Consider the following 19,227-nt stretch of genomic DNA (forward strand, 5'->3'; position numbering starts at 1 on the left):
AATAACCCCTGAGTGCAGAGATTCTCCCTGTGCCCTACAAATATATCCAACTGAATGTGTTGGCACAGGAACAGGTACTACAGAAAGTGCTATATACAAACTTTAGGTAATAGTTTTCGTGTTCATGTATGGAGCTCTGCATGGTGACCACAATTACATATTTGCCGGATCTGTGCACAGCGTAACGCATCCATAACACTATCCGTTATGTGATAAGACACTTGTATTAGGATAATGCGAAATGGCGTTAATGCCAAACTTATTTCCAATTATAATGTGGCATGCATGTGTCTCGTTGAAGCGCAATGAATGCCGCTTACATAATGGCGCATTGCAATGGTAATTGTCCTTTGTTGCAAAACCAAACACAAACTGATACTATTAAAGCGAGATTACATGGTTTGTACTTCATAGAAAATGTCCTCATTTATGCACGGCTGGTAACAGTAAGTATGTCTTACATATATTGCGGGAGGTGTCATCTTCGTGCAGGCCGTAAATAATATAGAAATATTGAGTCGTAATAGTTAAGATTTATCACAAAGGAGCCCGGACACATGGAGAGGTGATCTTTCTACTTGTAACCACCAAACACGCGTCATGTTCTCAGCCTGTGCGCAGGGTGATACCTCAATCGATGAAATTGGTTTCGCACAACTGCCTGCTTTTATATGTTTATGGTGTGCAGTATGACAGCTGTGCCTACCTCGCTTTAGACAGATATGTCAGTGTGACAATTTTATCATTCTCAACCATGGCTCCCAGCTGACGGTGACGACTACGTGGACAGAAAACACTGTGGTATGTAGATGGTACAATCTAGTCACTTTGACTTTTAATAATATATAGGAGCTGTACTCTCTATCCTACATGATTCATACAGGTGTGATTTTATTGCACGTCGCATTGTAACAAAACAAGTTGAAATGTATAGGTTAATCCAGTCCTGCACGTTGACTGTGGAACGTATTCATTTTATGAAAAAAAGTTTACCCTAGATATGTACACAAAAGCAAGTTAGCCAACTCTAGCTAGCTCTAGAAAAACATATTTGTCTAATTTTAGAGGAGAGAAGAGTATTGTGTAATATAAGATTTCATAGACTACATGTTTCAAAATCAATCCTGTCGTTATTGATACAACAGCTTCGAAATGCAGTATTACATTCTTCACCGGCTGTTGTCAATTTTGAACTTTCTATTTTTCTCTCAATATGTCATACAATAAAAACGTATATTTTAACTTTTTGACACAGTTGCTTGTTAAAGGTACAATTATCAGTACGGAAACAGCGTATTGTGTCAAAAAACCAAGGATTCCATGAACAACCAGTCTGGATGTAATTATGTTTAAATAGAGTTCGTGACTGATAGGCTACCACTAATTACAGACCTCAAACCGATAAAAGTAAATCATGTCTGGTACACACTATTTAGTGTTTCGTTGTAACTATTCTGAACTATGGCAGATAGAATGCCTTGGCAAGGCTTTATAAATTATATCTTCATTTAAGATTCATACGATTATTTCGGTAATAGTCGATTGAAAGATGTCGTTTGTTATCATTCACTCGATTATTGGAAGGCCTCAGTTGATGGATAACTGTTGACTTTGGCGTTAAGCAGGATTCGTCAGTTCATCCATCAGTGAATTTAGAATGCCTTTTGTTCTTATCTCAAGTTTTATCATTACGGTGCAATATCAGTCTCAACTGATGCCCATACACCCAATAAATAAGCCCCCCCCCAAAAAAAAAAAAAAAAAAAAAAAAAAAAAACACGTTGATATTTTACCCAGAAACAAATAGAAACATATAACCATCATTAATTAATATATTTGTTGAATGAATTTACCTGTTACCTGCGAACTGAATATCAATACGCCCATCTTTCTAACTGAAAGAAAGTAAAATAGAATGACATCTCCCATTATTTTTTCAATTTGTCATATGTTAAAATGTCTTAATTCTCTGCCAGTTTCATCCCAGACGCCATTGAGGGAACATATTCCTTAAATGCCTGTGTGATTGACGTCGAACTGCCTGTGGGACAATGAGGAAATATCAACGAATGACCTTTCGCCTGTTGATTTTCTGCTGCATTGTGCTGGTACTGTGTTCCATGCAATGGGCGCTTCCGTCCGGATACGATGACACGCTGACAGTCAACAACCCTCATACACATGGCAGAAGAGAGACCCTTACAGAGGGTGAGAGAACATACATGAAGCTGCTGGTACGAGATCTGTTTCAAGAGTTATTCCCGAGAAATGTCTCAAACGTTCGGGATTTGTTGCAGTCAATCATTACTGATGGCCAGAAAGCCAAAGAGACACAAAAACAAGAGGAGAAAGATAAGGTGTTAGACATTAAAGGGGGTGACAAGAGCTCGGCGAAGCAGGATGTAGGAGGTGGTGATGTCCTTGTGAAGAAAGCAGAACAGTTAGTACAAGCTGTCAAGCAAGGTTTACAGGAACAACCGGAAGTGCAGTTTCCGCCATTTGTTGAAAATAGTCCTGAAGATGGCCCAGGTATGTTGGCTTTATTCCTACTGCATCATTTCACTTCGGATATTACAAATTACTGAACTAAACTATTTTTAATTGAGTAATTAGGTTCACTTACATATCTATAAACCCGAGTTGGTTAAATGTGAAGTTGTCATTGTTTATAACATTCTCGTGGTTTGAGAAAGTATTAAAATGTAATGGTGTGCGTGCCACCGACAATATATCGATATAACCATATTTCATATCAGAATCATGCACACAATGAATGCTATTTTAAATATATATAATTCTTTTTACGGTAGGTACAATTTTTAACTTAGTCCCTTTCGATTCAGGTCACGTTATTACAGGAGAGTATGTAAATATTCAGTTTACTCTATATAATTGCATAAGATCAAACCCTTGAGTTCATAAGGCACAAATACAATTAGAACGTTATTGCAAATATGGATACCTATTGATGGTATTAACATGTAATTATTGTCTTCATCGATGAAGGTGAGTTTGGAAAAGGCTTTGTGCCAAAGCTTAACGTCACAGAAGAAAAGAAAATGGATAAGAGACGCCGAATCAACCGATTCAACGTATACGTCAGTGACCTCATTTCCATCCACCGACGTCTCCCCGACGCCAGGCCACAAGAGTAGGTAGCCAACTGTCTTGCTGTATGAGACAGAATGCTTTTTTGTGTTAGCGCATACACATTTCTCTCAGAAAAAAAAAAAATAAAACATTCATATTTTTTTACCATCCGTCATGATTAGTGAAAACCTTCTGGTGTGCGTTCTGATTGAAAGCTATTTCCTTCCAACTAAATATTCTGTTAAAATTTTAATAAAAGTCCAAACAAAAATGTCGAACCACGAGGTTTGGGGGATGTATTTGGTAGGATGTGTATTGCATATTAGATGTATCTGGTGTATCAGTTGACCATAGAGTAGAACGTCAATCTGTAACACATGCATAATGGCAGTGTTATAACATTTGTGAAGAGAACAATTTCGCTTTGTCCATTGTGCTTGGTTATAACGTTTGACAAAATGGCATATCGCTGGTCTTCAGGTACTCTCCAGATAAGTTTAACTTCCATTTCTGATACAGAGCAAATGTGTCTTTCGAACTCGTATCAATATCCCCGAGCCTTATTGCCTCCAACAACTGTTGCACTTGTCAATATTACGGCAAGGCAAGAACTAATTTTACAATGAGGCGCCGACAATTCTATATGATCCAGATCAATGTCCATTGTTGAGGTGAAAATCCCGACAATTTCGATTTGTGTAAATAATTGTGTAAATAATTGCAAATGTATGAACTATCGATGAAGTTCCATACACGACTCCATTCATGCACTAGTCAACTTTATGGGATGCATACACATAGTAGGTAGTAAAGTTGATATTAACTCGATAATATCATTGCTGCATTGAATAGGCGTACCATGTACGCGAGACTCTTTCCATTGCAATAAAACGGTAGACCGCCTCCTCAGTCGGATAGAGCACCTGCCCAGAGAGCGGGCGTTCGGGGTTCGATCCCTGGTCGTGTCATACCAAACAACGCCAATCGATTGTGCTTATTGTTACCTGCATGGCGATTGGCATTAGGGGGATAATATAACAAATGGTCGGTCATTGTACTGTGTAGATATGCCTTCGTTAAATCTTCTATGCCATCATCGAAGCAGTGAGGGTTGCCTAGCCAACGCCCAAAACATCCAATATCAAACCACCGTATTTCCTCTATTTGACGCTATGCCGTCTTTTAATTTCGCGAGAGTCCTTGAATCGGTGTGTATTAGAGACCTGGCTGGTATTAGAGACCCAGCGTGTATTAGAGGAAATATAGATACGTTTGACAGTACATATGGGGGTGATCGATCGGCAGCCATTTTCTATGAATCAAAATGTAGGCTATCTATATATTCGTACGCACGTGTTTTTTGTGAAAAGGCTTAATATATATGAAAGGGGTTTCCGTAGCAAAAAGGAAACCCCTTTTTTACCAATCAGAATCAAGCATTCATCAATGTCATGGTAAAATATACAGTGTCTAGATCTGAGTTGGGTATCCATGTAAATAGTGGTACCTGAGTTGGCTAGCACTATAAAACAGGTATAAGTCCTGACCAGTACAAAAAACGCTGCTCCATATGCACAATAACCTTGAACACGACGTTAAACTCCACTTCACCTCACCTCAACGAAGGGGTATGACAAGGGTGCATTTCTCCCAACTATTGTTTAGCCTCTTGAATGACTAAGAACTAAGAACGATGTCTAAGGCCCCAGGCCTAAACGACAAGAGACCTAATGTTTATTATTCATTATTATTGATTATTTCGCCGTACAACATATGGTACTTTGTATTAGACATCACTCAAACACTAGTAGCTAGATTATATCAAAAGTGATCCTCCACATTAAGACCAACGTAAATCAGATACCATAAAAATGCCAAGGATCTAGGATTAATGACTAAGGGCAGACACTTTAAAATTAACTCACCAAAAGCAACTTTTACCAGTTTTCAGAAAGCAATAGTCTGATGGGTTCCAAAGTTGGCATTTGTCAAAAGTCACGTGATGTGGCCATATTGGATGCAACGTGTTCCGAGCTCATTTGAGGTTTATGTAGTGTCGACCTCTACCGCAATCGTTTCCTCTCAAACTATCAGCTGCAGTAATTCAACAATAATGCAGAGATTATCTCCATATGTCCTAAATCAAAAGTGTCAAAACGTATTTAGATATCTCGGTTGAATGCCGCTATCTTGGATTTTCCTTCTGATCTAAAGCGTCTCATAACATGTGCTTTAAAACACCGCATCTTTAATGGTTTTGCAAAGAAAATATTGCAAACTGACAGTATGTAGAATTATAATATAATGGACATTTGTTTCTAAAATGTCAAAATGTTCTTTGGTTAGCGGCCATATTTGTTTCTAGTAGTTGCTAATTAGACTACTTTGCAAAAGACCTATCTTCTAAGGAAGCAATGCAAATTGGCCAACGCATCATCAGTAGACGCTTGACATTTTATGGTCATATTTGCTTGTCAAGAGCCCCGTCGTATTTTGGCAATATTGTATTGAGAACTTCCATTCATGCAAACGACACAAACATAATATATGTCAGAAGCTATTGGCCCAACAACTTCCAAATGTGACATGTGACACAGTCATTAGATGCTTATCAATATCGACTGAAGCTTAACAAAATAAATGTAAAAATGTATAAATGTTTTTGTGTGACTTTACCCGAATTCCTCCGTCAGTGTGAAGTCAGCCAACGTTGTTTGTTAACTCATTGTGAATTGTCGGAATTTGCAGATACAACATTGCATTGAAAGTGGGGGTTCTTAAATCTCTCTGCAGGCAGGCTCACTGACGTTTATAATTAATGGGAATGGCGAACCCACTGGTCAGGCTTGCTGATTTATTTGATGCCTGTCATCGTATCCCAATTGCGTAGATCGATGCTTGTGTTATCAATCACTGGACTGTCTGGTCCATGAAGCTGGGGGTATTGCTGAGTGCAGCGTTAAACAACAAACAAATGAAAAAACCCTTGTCATACCATTTAATGCAATATTTACGTCAATCTTGCAGGTGTAAAAGTATCAAGTACGGAGATCTGCCGATGGCCAGTGTTGTCATGTGTTTCCACAACGAGGCCTGGTCGGTCCTTCTGAGGAGCGTCCACAGTATATTAGACAGATCACCGCCACACTTACTAAGGGAGATTATATTGGTGGATGACTTTTCTGCACAAGGTATCTGATGTTATTTGCGCAACCGTTCTACTTATTTACAAAATAGATTTTAGCGTTTAACACCTTCTTAATGCAGCATATATTATATTCGTGAATTTACCAAAACATATTCAACAACTCAAAAAAGCATGTGCTACACTGGACTCATTCATAAATACATTAATTGTATATTTAATTGATGAATACGAATCTCGTAATTTGGTATCAAATATAAAAGCACGAGCCCATAAACGTTTTGAACTCCGAGACTTTGATGTCGAAAGTGGAAGATTCTATTTAGCATCCAACATCATTCTTCAGTTTGTAAACCGAAATAACCAGTATCTAGAGTTACTTCTAACCGGCTTTAATGGCACAGAGATCAGCAATGTCAATTGTTTGTGACGTCATGGTGACTGATGGCGTCACAATGGGCTGCAAAGCACCGTGATTCAAGTTCCTTGTAGTAATATCTCCTCGGAGACATCGCTTGATCTTGTCCAAGCTTCAGTGGAAGCCACTTTGGCTGATAAATGGAATTACTTTGGTATATGCACGTTATTTATGTAGTTAGGCACCATATATATATATACATATACATATCTAATTGGATTGTTCAATGACAGAACCCCGATTGCACATTACATGATAAATTCAAATCGTCAAAGTCAGAGAATAATCAGTCTCTATTATCGGTTTGAAAAGATTCCAGTGCGAGGAGAAGGCAAATTAGTATTAACTCTCATACAATGGCAGATTTAAACATGCCGGAAAGATAAATTCGTTGTAACAGGATCACTGGAGGGATATGTGGTTTAGTGCTTCCCGCTCTAGGTCTTATACCACGAGCCGTTACACCCCTCGTGATACTGTGACAACGAATGCATCTTGCCAAACGTTCACTTTTTGGAAAATAAATATATAAAACAACGGTGACAGGCATTTTGTCCATGCCACGTGTGATGGTCTAAATACCATCACACGCATGAAGTCCTTTTATTGCCAAACCAAATCATAACAGCGAAAAATAGGTATTATGATACCGCCGAAATTAGGTATTATGAATGGGTTTGGCTTTAAAATTACTTCGTTGAATCTGCGCTGAATTAATTATCACAGACTTACAAACGGAATGTTTCCAGATCATCTGAAGGCACCTTTAGAAAAGTACATGGCTCAGTTCCCTAAAGTGAAAATTGTACGGGCACCAGAACGAGGGGGCCTTACACGCGCTCGGTTGCTTGGATACAAGAACGCTGAGGGACCAGTCATTGTATTCTTGGATTCTCATATCGAATGCTTTCCAGGTTTGGTAATCATATTATCTTGCAATGGTTCAATTAAATACTCTAATATTGTAATGTTATTCCACTGGCTATGACTTCCATTCATGTATATGAAAAGGGTTATCTTCATATGCGTGATTTACAGATACTCTACTGCCCAAATATGGATACGACCCTGTCATATAGGCATTGTTTGAACCTAACACGAATACGCTCATCGCCAGTTCAATGTTAACACACACGATATGGCTGAAATATTGCCGATGTGACATTAAATTTTAAATTAAGATAAAGAGTGTGTCAATTCCCCATAATGAAGTTATCTCTTTGTCATAAATTTAATCAAGACAGCAAGTATTGCCATGAGGAGCACGATAATTATATTTTACAATGAATTAAAATGACAATTTTCTTGAGAAAATGGTCGTGCGGACGTCATACTAATTGTCATTGATATTCCCCGGGCACATTGTAAGCGTCATTTCAAGGTAAAATAGTGTTTGCCTTTAGATATTCCGTAAGAATGTAAAATAGCTCAGTGGCCCTCATGTAGTATAACAGTTGTGAGTATGAGGGCAATATTCGTCATTATTTCGTTACACAATCCTGACATCCAGACCCACAAGGCTGCGCTGTATTTCTGTTATCTTTAAAATATTTCTGTTGGCTTTATTTTACCTTCTATCTAACACATGTTCCAATTTTGTAAACCTAAAGTTTGTTGGTAGACAGATGTTGCGTATATGTACACGCTCAATATGTTGTCCCCGGAATCAATCTCCGCGACGCAGATTTATGTGTGCTGTCTAACAACGGAATAGCCATGTTGTTAGGTTCGTCCAGATTCTATGGCTATCTAGTAATGATCCGTTGAACTATATCTTGGACTACTTGACACATGGCTTGATACGAAATAGACACAAATGCAAAAACGCTGGTTTCTAACCAAGTTGGAGCTTGTCAGCTTGTGTCTTGTTTTGGGAGACGTCATTTAATTGTCACGTCGCATTTTATCCTCTTCATAGTTTTAGTTTGCTGTTCGACCCGTAAAGATCCGGGGTGGAACAGGTCTTCAGCAACCCATGCTTGCCGTAAAAGGCGACTATGCTTGTCGTAAGAGGCGACTAACGGGATCGGGCTATAGTGTGTTCGAATCACGGTTGGGTTCGATTATGTCCACTAAAATGGTAAACAAGTGAGACCTGCATCACTTCGAGATTTCCTCCCACATTAAGCTGACATGCCGTGAAAGAACTGGAATGTTGTTTAATGCGGCGTTCAAACTCACTCACTCACTCACTCACTCACTCACTCACTCACTGGGTTCAGTTTATATATGATGGTAATACTAAAAGTCAGTGTCATATGTACTAGTATTACCACAGCCAAGGACGGCCAGAAACACATCCCGTGAAGTATTAGTCATTACCCATCTGTCAAACACTAATCATGTATCACTTTACATCGGAGGATGGAATTAATAACGCAACCGCCATTTGAATATTGTTTAACGTTATCCAACAGTATGCTCGATTGTACATTAAAAGTTGTGAAATGGAGACACCAAAAAAAAAGGTGCATCTGCTGGAACATTGCTCGACATAAAGGGAAAGTTGACTTTGAAATTTGAAGTCAAACACTCCATGCGTTCTCGGGGCGCGTAATTGGGAAGGTTCTACGTTGTAGGAGTCTTTTATAGTTTTCATTAATGTCAAATGTGTCTGTACCAGCCCGACCTCTCTTAAGCGGTATTTACGTTATTTGCTAGTTTGTTTGTTTGTTGTTTAACGCCGCACTCAGCCATATTCCAGCTATATGACGGCGGTCTGTAAATAATTATTTGAGTCTGGACCAGACAATCCAGTGATTAATATCATGAACATCAATCGACGCAATTGGGATTGATGACGTGCATCAACCAAGTCAGTGAGCCTGACCACCCGAACCCGTTAGTCGCCGTTGCAAGCACGGGTTGTTGAAGACCTATTCTTCCCCGGAATCTTCACGGGTTATTTACTGACCGCTGTGGCATATATATGTTGTTTTATGCTCATGAAGACGTACCATCATTTTCAGAGAACATATCAAGCATTCCATTTCAATCCAACCTATCATTCCATATTTGGAAATATTCCTGGGATGGGCCTTCTTTGAAATCTTGGAATTTGCTGTCTCTCAATACCCTCAATTATGAGTGAGTTGGGGTTAACCCCACTTATACCAGTATTCCAGTTATATCACGGCGTGTCAGCTTAGTGTGAGAGGAAAGCTCGTAGTGAGGCAGGTCCCAGACGTTTACCACTTCGGTGAAACCCACGAGCACGGGTATGGTGCTGACAAGCCTATAAACATAATCGGTGCGAACCGGGATTCGAACCCACAATCACAGCTTTCTGACGTGCCCAACGGACATACGGAATAACTCAAAAGGATAGATCTGCGTCTTTGCATCTGTTCCATCCTCGATTATCCTGTGAATTATACGTCTACTCCTAGGCAATATATAGAGATTCTGGCTAAATCACGAACAATGTAATGATACGACATTATTTTCTCTACATTAAGACAAACAGAAATTCTCACATTACAAAATCTTAGGCATCCCCATCCAAGGGTAAGTAAGGAGGGGAGCACAATTGTGCCCATAGGGATACCTACTTCTTGCCTAAATGTCCTATACACAAGACCCGTGACGATTCCGGGGTAGAATAGGTCTTCAGCAACCCATGCTTGCCGTAAAAGGCGACTATGCTTGTCGTAAAAGGCGACTAATGGGATCGGGTGGTCAGGCTCGCTGACTTTGTTGATGCATGTCATCGATCCCAATTGCGTGGATTGATGCTCATGATATTAATCACTGGATTGTCTGGTCCAGACTCGATTATTTACAGACCGCCGTCATATAGCTTGAATATTGCTGAGTGCGGCGTTAAACAACAAACCAACCAACAAAAAAACTATACACAAATGTCACATAGATGCTTTTAATGTGGAAGTCCATCATTGCATATATTGTTGTCAACGTCAACATCGAAACGTCAAATGAAATTTGGTTCCAATATTGACAAATTATCCCAAACAATAATGAAAAGGTCAGGATCAAATTTATATCTCCATCTCTTGCCAATATGTTGTCAATCTGTTGTCAATCTTCCCTCGCGGATGATTGATGACAAGAACAATGAACATGTCCAAACAAATCCAATATGTGAGATTTGTCGGTTAATTTGAACAAGAAATGTTTCAACCTGCATTGGTAAAATATGTTTAGGCCTCCAATATTATTAAACAGTTAAGCTGTATATCAGTAATGTTTCATCAGGATGGTTAGAACCCTTGTTGGGGCGCATCGCCAACGATCCAACGACAGTTCCCTTCCCCCATGTACTTCCAATCAAGACGGAAGACTTCTCGACGTCAGGCGCTATAATGGATCAAGTAGGATACTTCCGGTGGACAAATCTTTCCTTTGATTGGCTACCAATTCCGGAGAAGGAGAAGAAGAGACGAAAGAGTAATGCTGATCCTGCAAGGTTTGTACACTGATGAACAGCCCTGTGTAATAATTAGCAATGAGAAATTTATTTCTCACACAGCGAGGCGGACCAAACATTTTACCATCAGGCTTCCGCGCCACCCGTTTCGTTAGACAGGGCAGCTATATGTAGATGCAGAAAGACTAGACTGGTTTAGTAAATGTCGAATAATAGTTACTCTGAACATGGACATTCGTAAGCTGGTGTACCCTTGGCCTTCTATTATGGAACATGCGCTGGTACTATAACGCTAGCATTAGCTTGTACTAGTAAAGACACACACACACTCACACAGCCATTCACACGTGAATGCACGTCCCTATATCAGTGTAATGATCTCAACACACCCAATGTCACCCCACCAGCCCCTCTAGATGATCATTTCAGCTTTATGCCGCATGTGTTCCTCTGTCTGAAACAGTCTGTTTCACCCTCAGATCCTCTACTATGCCAGGTGGGTTGTTTGCCATTGACAAGGCGTTTTTCACATCACTAGGGACATATGACCCGGATCTGTTGTACTGGGGTGGCGAGAACATGGAGCTATCATTCAAGGTAAATCCATTACACTTAACACGTGCTCATGTTATCTGCCATGTTGTATGACAGTGTCAGTAAGAGTGAGAATGTTGTATGACAGTGTCAGTAAGAGTGAGAATATTGTATGACAGTGTCAGTAAGATTGAGAATGTTGTATGACAGATGGCAATGGGATGGCGAAAACATGGAGCTATCATTCAAGGTAAATACATTCCACTTAACACGTGCTCATATTATCTGCCTACGAACCGCGTCTGCCGTGCTCTTGTGCGAGTGGAAATGTTGCATGATTTATTGTCAGCAAGAGTGAGAATGTTGTATGAGACATTGTCAGTAAGAGTGAGAATGTTGTATGATAAATTTTCCGTAAGAGTGAAAATGGTATACGATAGAGTGTCAGTGAGGGTGAGAATGTTGTATGAAACACTGTCAGTAAGAGTGACGATGTTGTATGAGACATTGTCAGTAAGAGTGAGAATGTTGTATGATAGAGTGTCAGTGAGGGTGAGAATGTTGTATGAGACATTGTCAGTAAGAGTGAGAATGTTGTATGAGACATTGTCAGTAAGAGTGAGAATGTTGTATGATAAATTTTCCGTAAGAGTGAAAATGGTATACGATAGAGTGTCAGTGAGGGTGAGAATGTTGTATGAAACACTGTCAGTAAGAGTGACGATGTTGTATGAGACATTGTCAGTAAGAGTGAAAATAGTATATGATAGAGTGTCAGTGAGGGTGAGAATGTTGTATGAGACATTGTCAGTAAGAGTGAGAATGTTGTATGAGACATTGTTAGTAAGAGTGAGAATGTTGAATGAGACATTGTTAGTAAGAGTGAGAATGTTGAATGAGACATTGTCAGTAAGAGCGAGAATGTTGAATGAGACATTGTTAGTAATTGAGAATGTTGTATGAGACATTGTCAGGTAAAACAGCCCCCCTCGGGTTTGGTTGATGTAAATGGTTTGTGTTTTATCCTTACCACAAGGCAAGGCAATTCTGTACGTAAAAAAACGAAGTACAACTAATAACCATATCCCATGATTATTTAATATTCATTACGTGTTCTCTAATGTGCTTTATCCATATGATTGACCACGAATCACATACGGTTGTCTAATTGTTATAGTATTACAATGTACCAGAGCAATCTCTTTGCTATTACACTCAGCCCCCTCATTTATCCCCACTGGATTTTATTGGCGTATTCAGTATTCACCTAATGAAGATGCAAGAGGTACCCCTGGAACGTTACAAAGAATAAGGAAGCTGTTATCCCGAAAAACTTCAATGTCTTCATGGATTAATCAGTTGGATTAGATTGGGATGCTTAATGTTTTGTTTGAGAAAGTTTGCACATCAACAAGTGTATGCTACATTGGTTAGGAAATACTATAATTCCCGCTTGGAGAGGTAAGGCAGGTGCAGCTGACAACAATAAATACTACACTACTGATGCCAGTTAGTACAATCCTACTTGCACAAGCGGAAAACGCATGTCCACCGTATGTACCACGAGTGCACGAAGAAATGTTTTTCTTTGCATCATCAAGTAAATTGTCTCGTTACAGGTGTGGATGTGTAACGGGACTATAGAATATCACCCCTGCTCCCAAGTGGGGCATATATTCCGATCATCTACACCCATCAGGTTCGAAAACTCAGGCGCCATGATAATGCGGAACTCCATGCGTGTGGCCGAGGTGTGGATGGACGATTACAAGGAGCTTTTCTACGACGCCTCTTATCCAAAAGCTGTGAGTAGATATATTTCAAGAATAAACAAAGAGCTACGAGGAATTATGGTCTATTTATTCCAGACTTTATTCATTGTCATTTTGAGAAACAAAACCAAAAACCGAATGAAACGGCAATCCTACCAGTGTACGCCTTGGTCAAACAGGTATGTTTAGATAATCAAGGGCCAGAACTCCATCACATGCCCTGTCTTTATATGGTATGGCGCTGTGCAACTGGCAGCTTTAGATTTGTCTTTTAAATTTATCTGGAAAATAGGATGTAATTTAGATAGGATCTGAAATGGCTTAAACAGATTTAGTTCTCTGCTATCTGATCATGTTAACATTATATCATGTGGATTTACTGCTTTTGTTATTTAAAGAGTTTTTAACGATTAAGAAATAAATGTGTCTGATGAAGGTTTTAATGTTAAATCCCTAACATAAACCAGGGGTTATTATTCTGTCTTTTCTTTTCTTTCTCTCATCATAACTTTTCACGTGCAATGTATACATGCTTCCAAATTGATATTACTTATGCTGACGTCTCCCTTTAGTTAACTGATTTAATGGGTTTTTTTTACAATATAATACTTTGTGATTTGTATTCAATTACTAGTAAGTCAATGCAAACATGCCTTCTGTTTGGCTATCTCGCCCTTAAACCATAGGTGAGATGAAATGGGGTTTAACGAAATGTTTGCACTTATATAGCGACGTGTGTGTGTATGTGTGACTGCTTGTACTAGTCCAGACTGATGCCGATTTATAGTGCTGGCACACTGAGATACATGAATACATTTAACATGAATACCCCACTCAGACTCTGATGTTTTACAGACCGCCTTGATATAGATGGAATATCGCCGATTGCGGAGTTAAACAAAAATCGAACAAATAGGTGGAAAGATCAAACACTCAGTGTTTTGTAAACTGTAACGATTACGCCAAGATAGGCCTCTAAATCTAAAGAGGCACCGACTCGTGGGTCCGAATACCGGGTGAGAACGTACTCCCAGGAAAGAGGGGAATGGGGGAGGGCCTGGGACAGAGGAGTCTTTCTGTCGAAAGACCCTTTTTTAGTCCTCGCCACTTGAAATAGAATCACGAAATATAGCGATGATTAATTTACGAATATACCCGCATCTGTGCTAATATTTAAAAAGTGAAAACATACCACTCAGGAGATAAGTAAATTACTTACAGTAATGACAAAAATGGCAAAGCTTAATGAGTTTTGATCACGTTTTTATAATCCGACTGAGGATGGCTAATCAGGTGACTGTGATGGACTATATTGAGCAGCTAGTGCAGCGTACGTATACGTTGATTACCAGCAAGAACAAATCTCATTAAAATCAGACCTTAGTTCTCGCTACCGCTAAACAAAGATCTGAAGACATCCCATTAGGGGTCACGTCAAGAACGACCTTTTATCCGACTAATCAGAGCTTTGCTTACCAGATTATGAAAGTGACAGTCGGAATGTGATTTATAATCATGCAACCTCGAACACTTTAACACGGGGTATTCTGAACGATAGGTGCGTGTTAAACGACCGAATCCATACAGTCTATACCATCTATTAGCCATTCCAGAATGATCTTTTGTTCAGGTTTCAAATTTGTAATCGAGAATTTGTCAAAATATGTTTCGAAGCGTAGTCGCCATTTTGAAATTATTGCCGTAAAGCACGAGAAAGCTCCCTTCTGATTGGTCAATCCATTGGCCGGTCAAACTTCGCGCAAGGTCGGTCTGACGTGACCCGTAATGGGATGTTCTCAGATCTTTGTTTATCGGAAGCGAGAACTAAGATTTGATTTTAATGAGATTGAGCAAGAACTGAAAGGACGTGCAGATGTTGTATTGAAAGAGCCATTGGCCAAGGTCACTGGTCAATATAACCGCTCGAAATCACCTGCCAGTCGATTCTTACCCGAATTGTAACCACAGGATCATGATTGATTTCGATATCAAAATGGACACCTCTTGTAAAGCGAAGTAGTTTTTGTCATTACTGTGAATACTATTCCTTCTCAGTTAATCATCGTGATATTTCGTCATTTGATTTCAAGTGGAGAGCACTATAAGAGGTTATTCGACTAAAGGATGGCCCCGTACAACAATAGGATGACGTCACTAGAGGTTCGAACGCCACAATAAATACTGTCAAATGCGGGATAAAACACAATGCACTCATATACTGAGTTTTTTCCTTTCAGGATTTTGGCGATGTTTCAGCAAGGAAAAAATTGCGAGAAAGCTTACATTGTCATGACTTCCGGTGGTATCTGGAAAATATCTTTCCTCTCCCTGTGCCTAAACGTTCGCTTGCCGCTGGTGAGGTATGCACACCTATTCAAAATACAATGATTCCAGTGTTACCTGAAGTACTGTCGATGCAATGTGTCAACGTACCGGTAGTTAGGGGCATCAAAATAAAGCATGTTTCATTTTGTATTCAATGTAATTTCATGATTGACCCCGAATTGTGGATTCGGTGGCAACTATGACCAATCTGGTCGGGGAAGATTACTAGAGAATGGATAGTTATTGACACACTCTAAGTATGAGTGGGTGAGTGAGTGAGTATGGTTTTACGCCGCTTTTAGCAACATTCAAGCAATATCACGGCGGGGGACACCAGAAATGGGCTTCACACATTGTACTCATGTTGGGAATCGAACCCGGATCTTCGGCGTGACGAGAGAACGCTTTAACCACTAGGCTACCCGACCGCCCCCTAAGTATGAGTCGTAAGGCTCTGACTGGGACTATGCCGAGTTGTCTCCCATGGCCATGACAAGGGGGAAGGGTGGAACAGTTGTATACGGCGTCGCTGTTCGCTGTCATAGTAACACGCCGTGATGTGGCTGGAATACTGTTCAAAGCGGCGTTAAACCACATTCACTCACTCACACAAAATCTCGTCATGGGTCAGAATCACATCACAGAATCCACATCATATTGGAATATAACTGAAATAGTTTTCAAAGTGGAGTTAAATCCAACTGTCTTCAGACCTGCGTATACATTAAAGTGTCATGATGCGGATAGCCGTGAAGATCCGGGGTAGAATAGGTCTTCAGCAACCCATGCTCGCTGTAAAAGGCGACTATGCTTGTCGCAAGAGGCGAGGTGGTCAGGCTCGCTGACTTGGTTGATGCATTTTATCGTATCCCAAATGTGTGGATCGATGCTCATGATATCAATCACAGGATTGTCTGACTCGATTATTTACAGACCGTCGTCTTATAGCTGGAATACTGCCGACTGCGGCGTTACATAAAAAAACACCCAAATCCAACAAACAAAATAGTTAGCCGGCGTAAATGTGGGGCAACAGTTATTAATCCACTTCAGAATGTAACAGTCCATTGGATAATATTTTCACGACATCATATACGCGTACTTTTCATGTTGGTGTTTGTTGCAGATACGTCACGCCAGTAAACCCATGTGCATTGACATCCAGGGCTACACCATGGTACCTGGCTTGTATAACTGCCACGGTCAAGGCGTCAACCAGGTACAGGCCTCTCCTTACATATGCGTGTATTTATGTAGAGCTTTTGCGACAGCCTCACTAATGAATTCAGAACATAGAAATTTAAAGAAAGTGACAAAACACATTTCCAAATTTATTAAACCTCCTTTGTTCGTCCACGTACATCATAATCACGTATTCAGTGATACCACGTGAGCGTACCTTGCCCCATCGGTGGCATCTGTCACAAACACATGTAAAGGCAAGTCAATTGTTCACAATTAAGGAACAATCTATTTTCTTTTCGTTACAGCGATGGCTAATCTACGAGGATGGTGTGATTACTCATGACCGATTTAAGATGTGTTACGAACGAGGGTCCTTCGTCCTGGAAGCAGGTGAATGTTCGAACGTTAAGCCCTACTGGATCTATGACGAACAGGTATGTTATCATCAGCGAAATGAAATGCTGAATCTGTTGTACGATTGCGACTATAGACATGTGTTTAGGAGTAAAAAACACTTTGACTCACTTCGTTAGAGGTGACCCTTGGCAATATATTTCTTGTTGTGCGTGGCAGCTAAACCGATGGAGTGGTCAGGCCCGGTGACTTGGTCGATTGCGTATCATCGTATCTCGTTGTTTGTTGTTTGTTGTTTAACGCCGCAATATTCATGCAAAATGGCGGCGCTCTGTACAAAATTGAGTCTGGACCAGACAATTGAGTGATTGACATCATGAGCATCGATCCAAGCATTTGGGATACGATGACATGCATCAACCAAGTCAGCAAGCCTGACAGTCCGATCCTCCTACGCATGGGTTGCCGAAGACCTATTCTACCCCGGAACTTCACGGGATGTCTTGTTGGTCAACATGTAAGCATTGAATACAACACGTATTTCTGTAGAAACATAATAATTCGATGGAACATCATTTCAGAAATGTGAACTACATATTGATTTCGTATCATCGTATTTCTTTATAATTAGTCATTATAATGCTCAACCTTAAATACCTTCCTCCTTGCTTTAGAAACATATACATTCGAGTGTACAACAATTCAGGAAAGTTAAAAACCCATGGCAACTTCAGTAGTCACGAAATCGTACGTATATTTTCACCAAGAAGTGGGAAGAAAAAGTGTCTCCCGAAATGTCGCCTATAAATGTCATAATTGAAGACGTCTATAAAATAGACTAAATTCGTTGTTTTTTTATAAATAGATGACATATATAGAACACATTCATGTTAAACCAAAGGTTTAAAGCACAATTTGAACAGATTTGCATATATATATTTCACATTAACTTACTCCTCATAGGCCAAAATTATCAGACTAAACACAAACAACTGCCTTACCCATATACATCCCCATCAAGGAATATGCAGTGCCCCTAAAGGTTAAGATGCATATACTAGTATATATGTTTCCAGTATATGTCTTTGTTTCGTGGGATGAAACCTGCAGATTAATGTACAGTAAAGTACGGTTATAACGAACTCAAAGGGACTACTAATTTTAGTTCGTTATAACCGTAGTTCGTAATAAGCATATATACAGCATAACTACAGCAAGTAGTCGGGACCATAAAAGTGAGTTCGTTATATCCGTCTGTTCGTTATAAGCGTGTTCGCCATAACCGTAGTTTACTGTACATAATGAATTCACAATGTGCATATCTTTGAGACAATTTGGACAGGGCAGCTCAAAATCCACATGGTTACAAATAATCGTGATTTGTTTCTCAAATTTCAGAACCGAACTCTTGTACACAATCCTACTAAACTATGTCTTCACATGGGGACGGATCTCAAACTAAAGATGGAAACATGTACTGGGGCGACCTGGCAACAGTGGATACTCCCGAAGAAACACGGCTGAACAATATCAACAACAGTGTTCAAGTGTGAGTGTGTGTGTTGGGAGCGAACACGAGAGCGCGTGAGAGTAAGAAAGAGTGTGCGAGAGAGTTTTGAATTTACATAATGCATGTTCATAAGTTATCTCATGATCAGAAATTAATAAATGGTCATCATTGATGTGCATTATAGTGTGTGTTTTTTAAATGTTTGTTTTTTAAAATATCTTGAGCTTGCATTTTACAGGCGTTTCCTTAACCCTATACTTATAAGCCAAACCATATATACCCTCAGACAGTTATGTTCCCCTAACCACGTGGAGTCTATACGGTAGATTATGGTATATTTATTTTTCATGTATGCAATATTTCCATTGCAAAAAATAGATGCGACAGGGATGTAATACGCTGTTTCACATTAAACAGTAAACTTACGGTCATAACGAACTCAAAGGGACCACTAATTTTTGTTCCTTATAACCGTAGTCCGTTATAAGCATTATAACAGCATATATA

General features: G+C 39.7%; 1 protein-coding gene across 1 annotated transcript; it reads left to right on the top strand.

The window, feature by feature from the left end:
* The first annotated feature begins 717 nt into the window (after window positions 1-717).
* LOC139447691 (polypeptide N-acetylgalactosaminyltransferase 13-like) lies at window positions 718-18,865 on the top strand. Its single transcript, XM_071229129.1, has 12 exons — window positions 718-801; window positions 1,977-2,529; window positions 3,007-3,151; window positions 6,118-6,281; window positions 7,403-7,567; window positions 10,869-11,079; window positions 11,520-11,637; window positions 13,194-13,379; window positions 15,584-15,706; window positions 16,798-16,890; window positions 17,162-17,290; window positions 18,609-18,865. Exons 2-12 carry the CDS (start codon window positions 2,052-2,054, stop codon window positions 18,732-18,734), a joined length of 1,938 nt encoding a protein of 645 aa, XP_071085230.1. The 5' UTR covers window positions 718-801; window positions 1,977-2,051; the 3' UTR covers window positions 18,735-18,865.
* Window positions 18,866-19,227: the final 362 nt, after the last annotated feature.

Source organism: Haliotis cracherodii, unplaced genomic scaffold, assembly GCF_022045235.1.
Source record: "Haliotis cracherodii isolate W230 unplaced genomic scaffold, xgHalCrac1.p SCAF_7, whole genome shotgun sequence".
Classification (NCBI taxonomy): Eukaryota; Metazoa; Mollusca; class Gastropoda; order Lepetellida; family Haliotidae; genus Haliotis; species Haliotis cracherodii.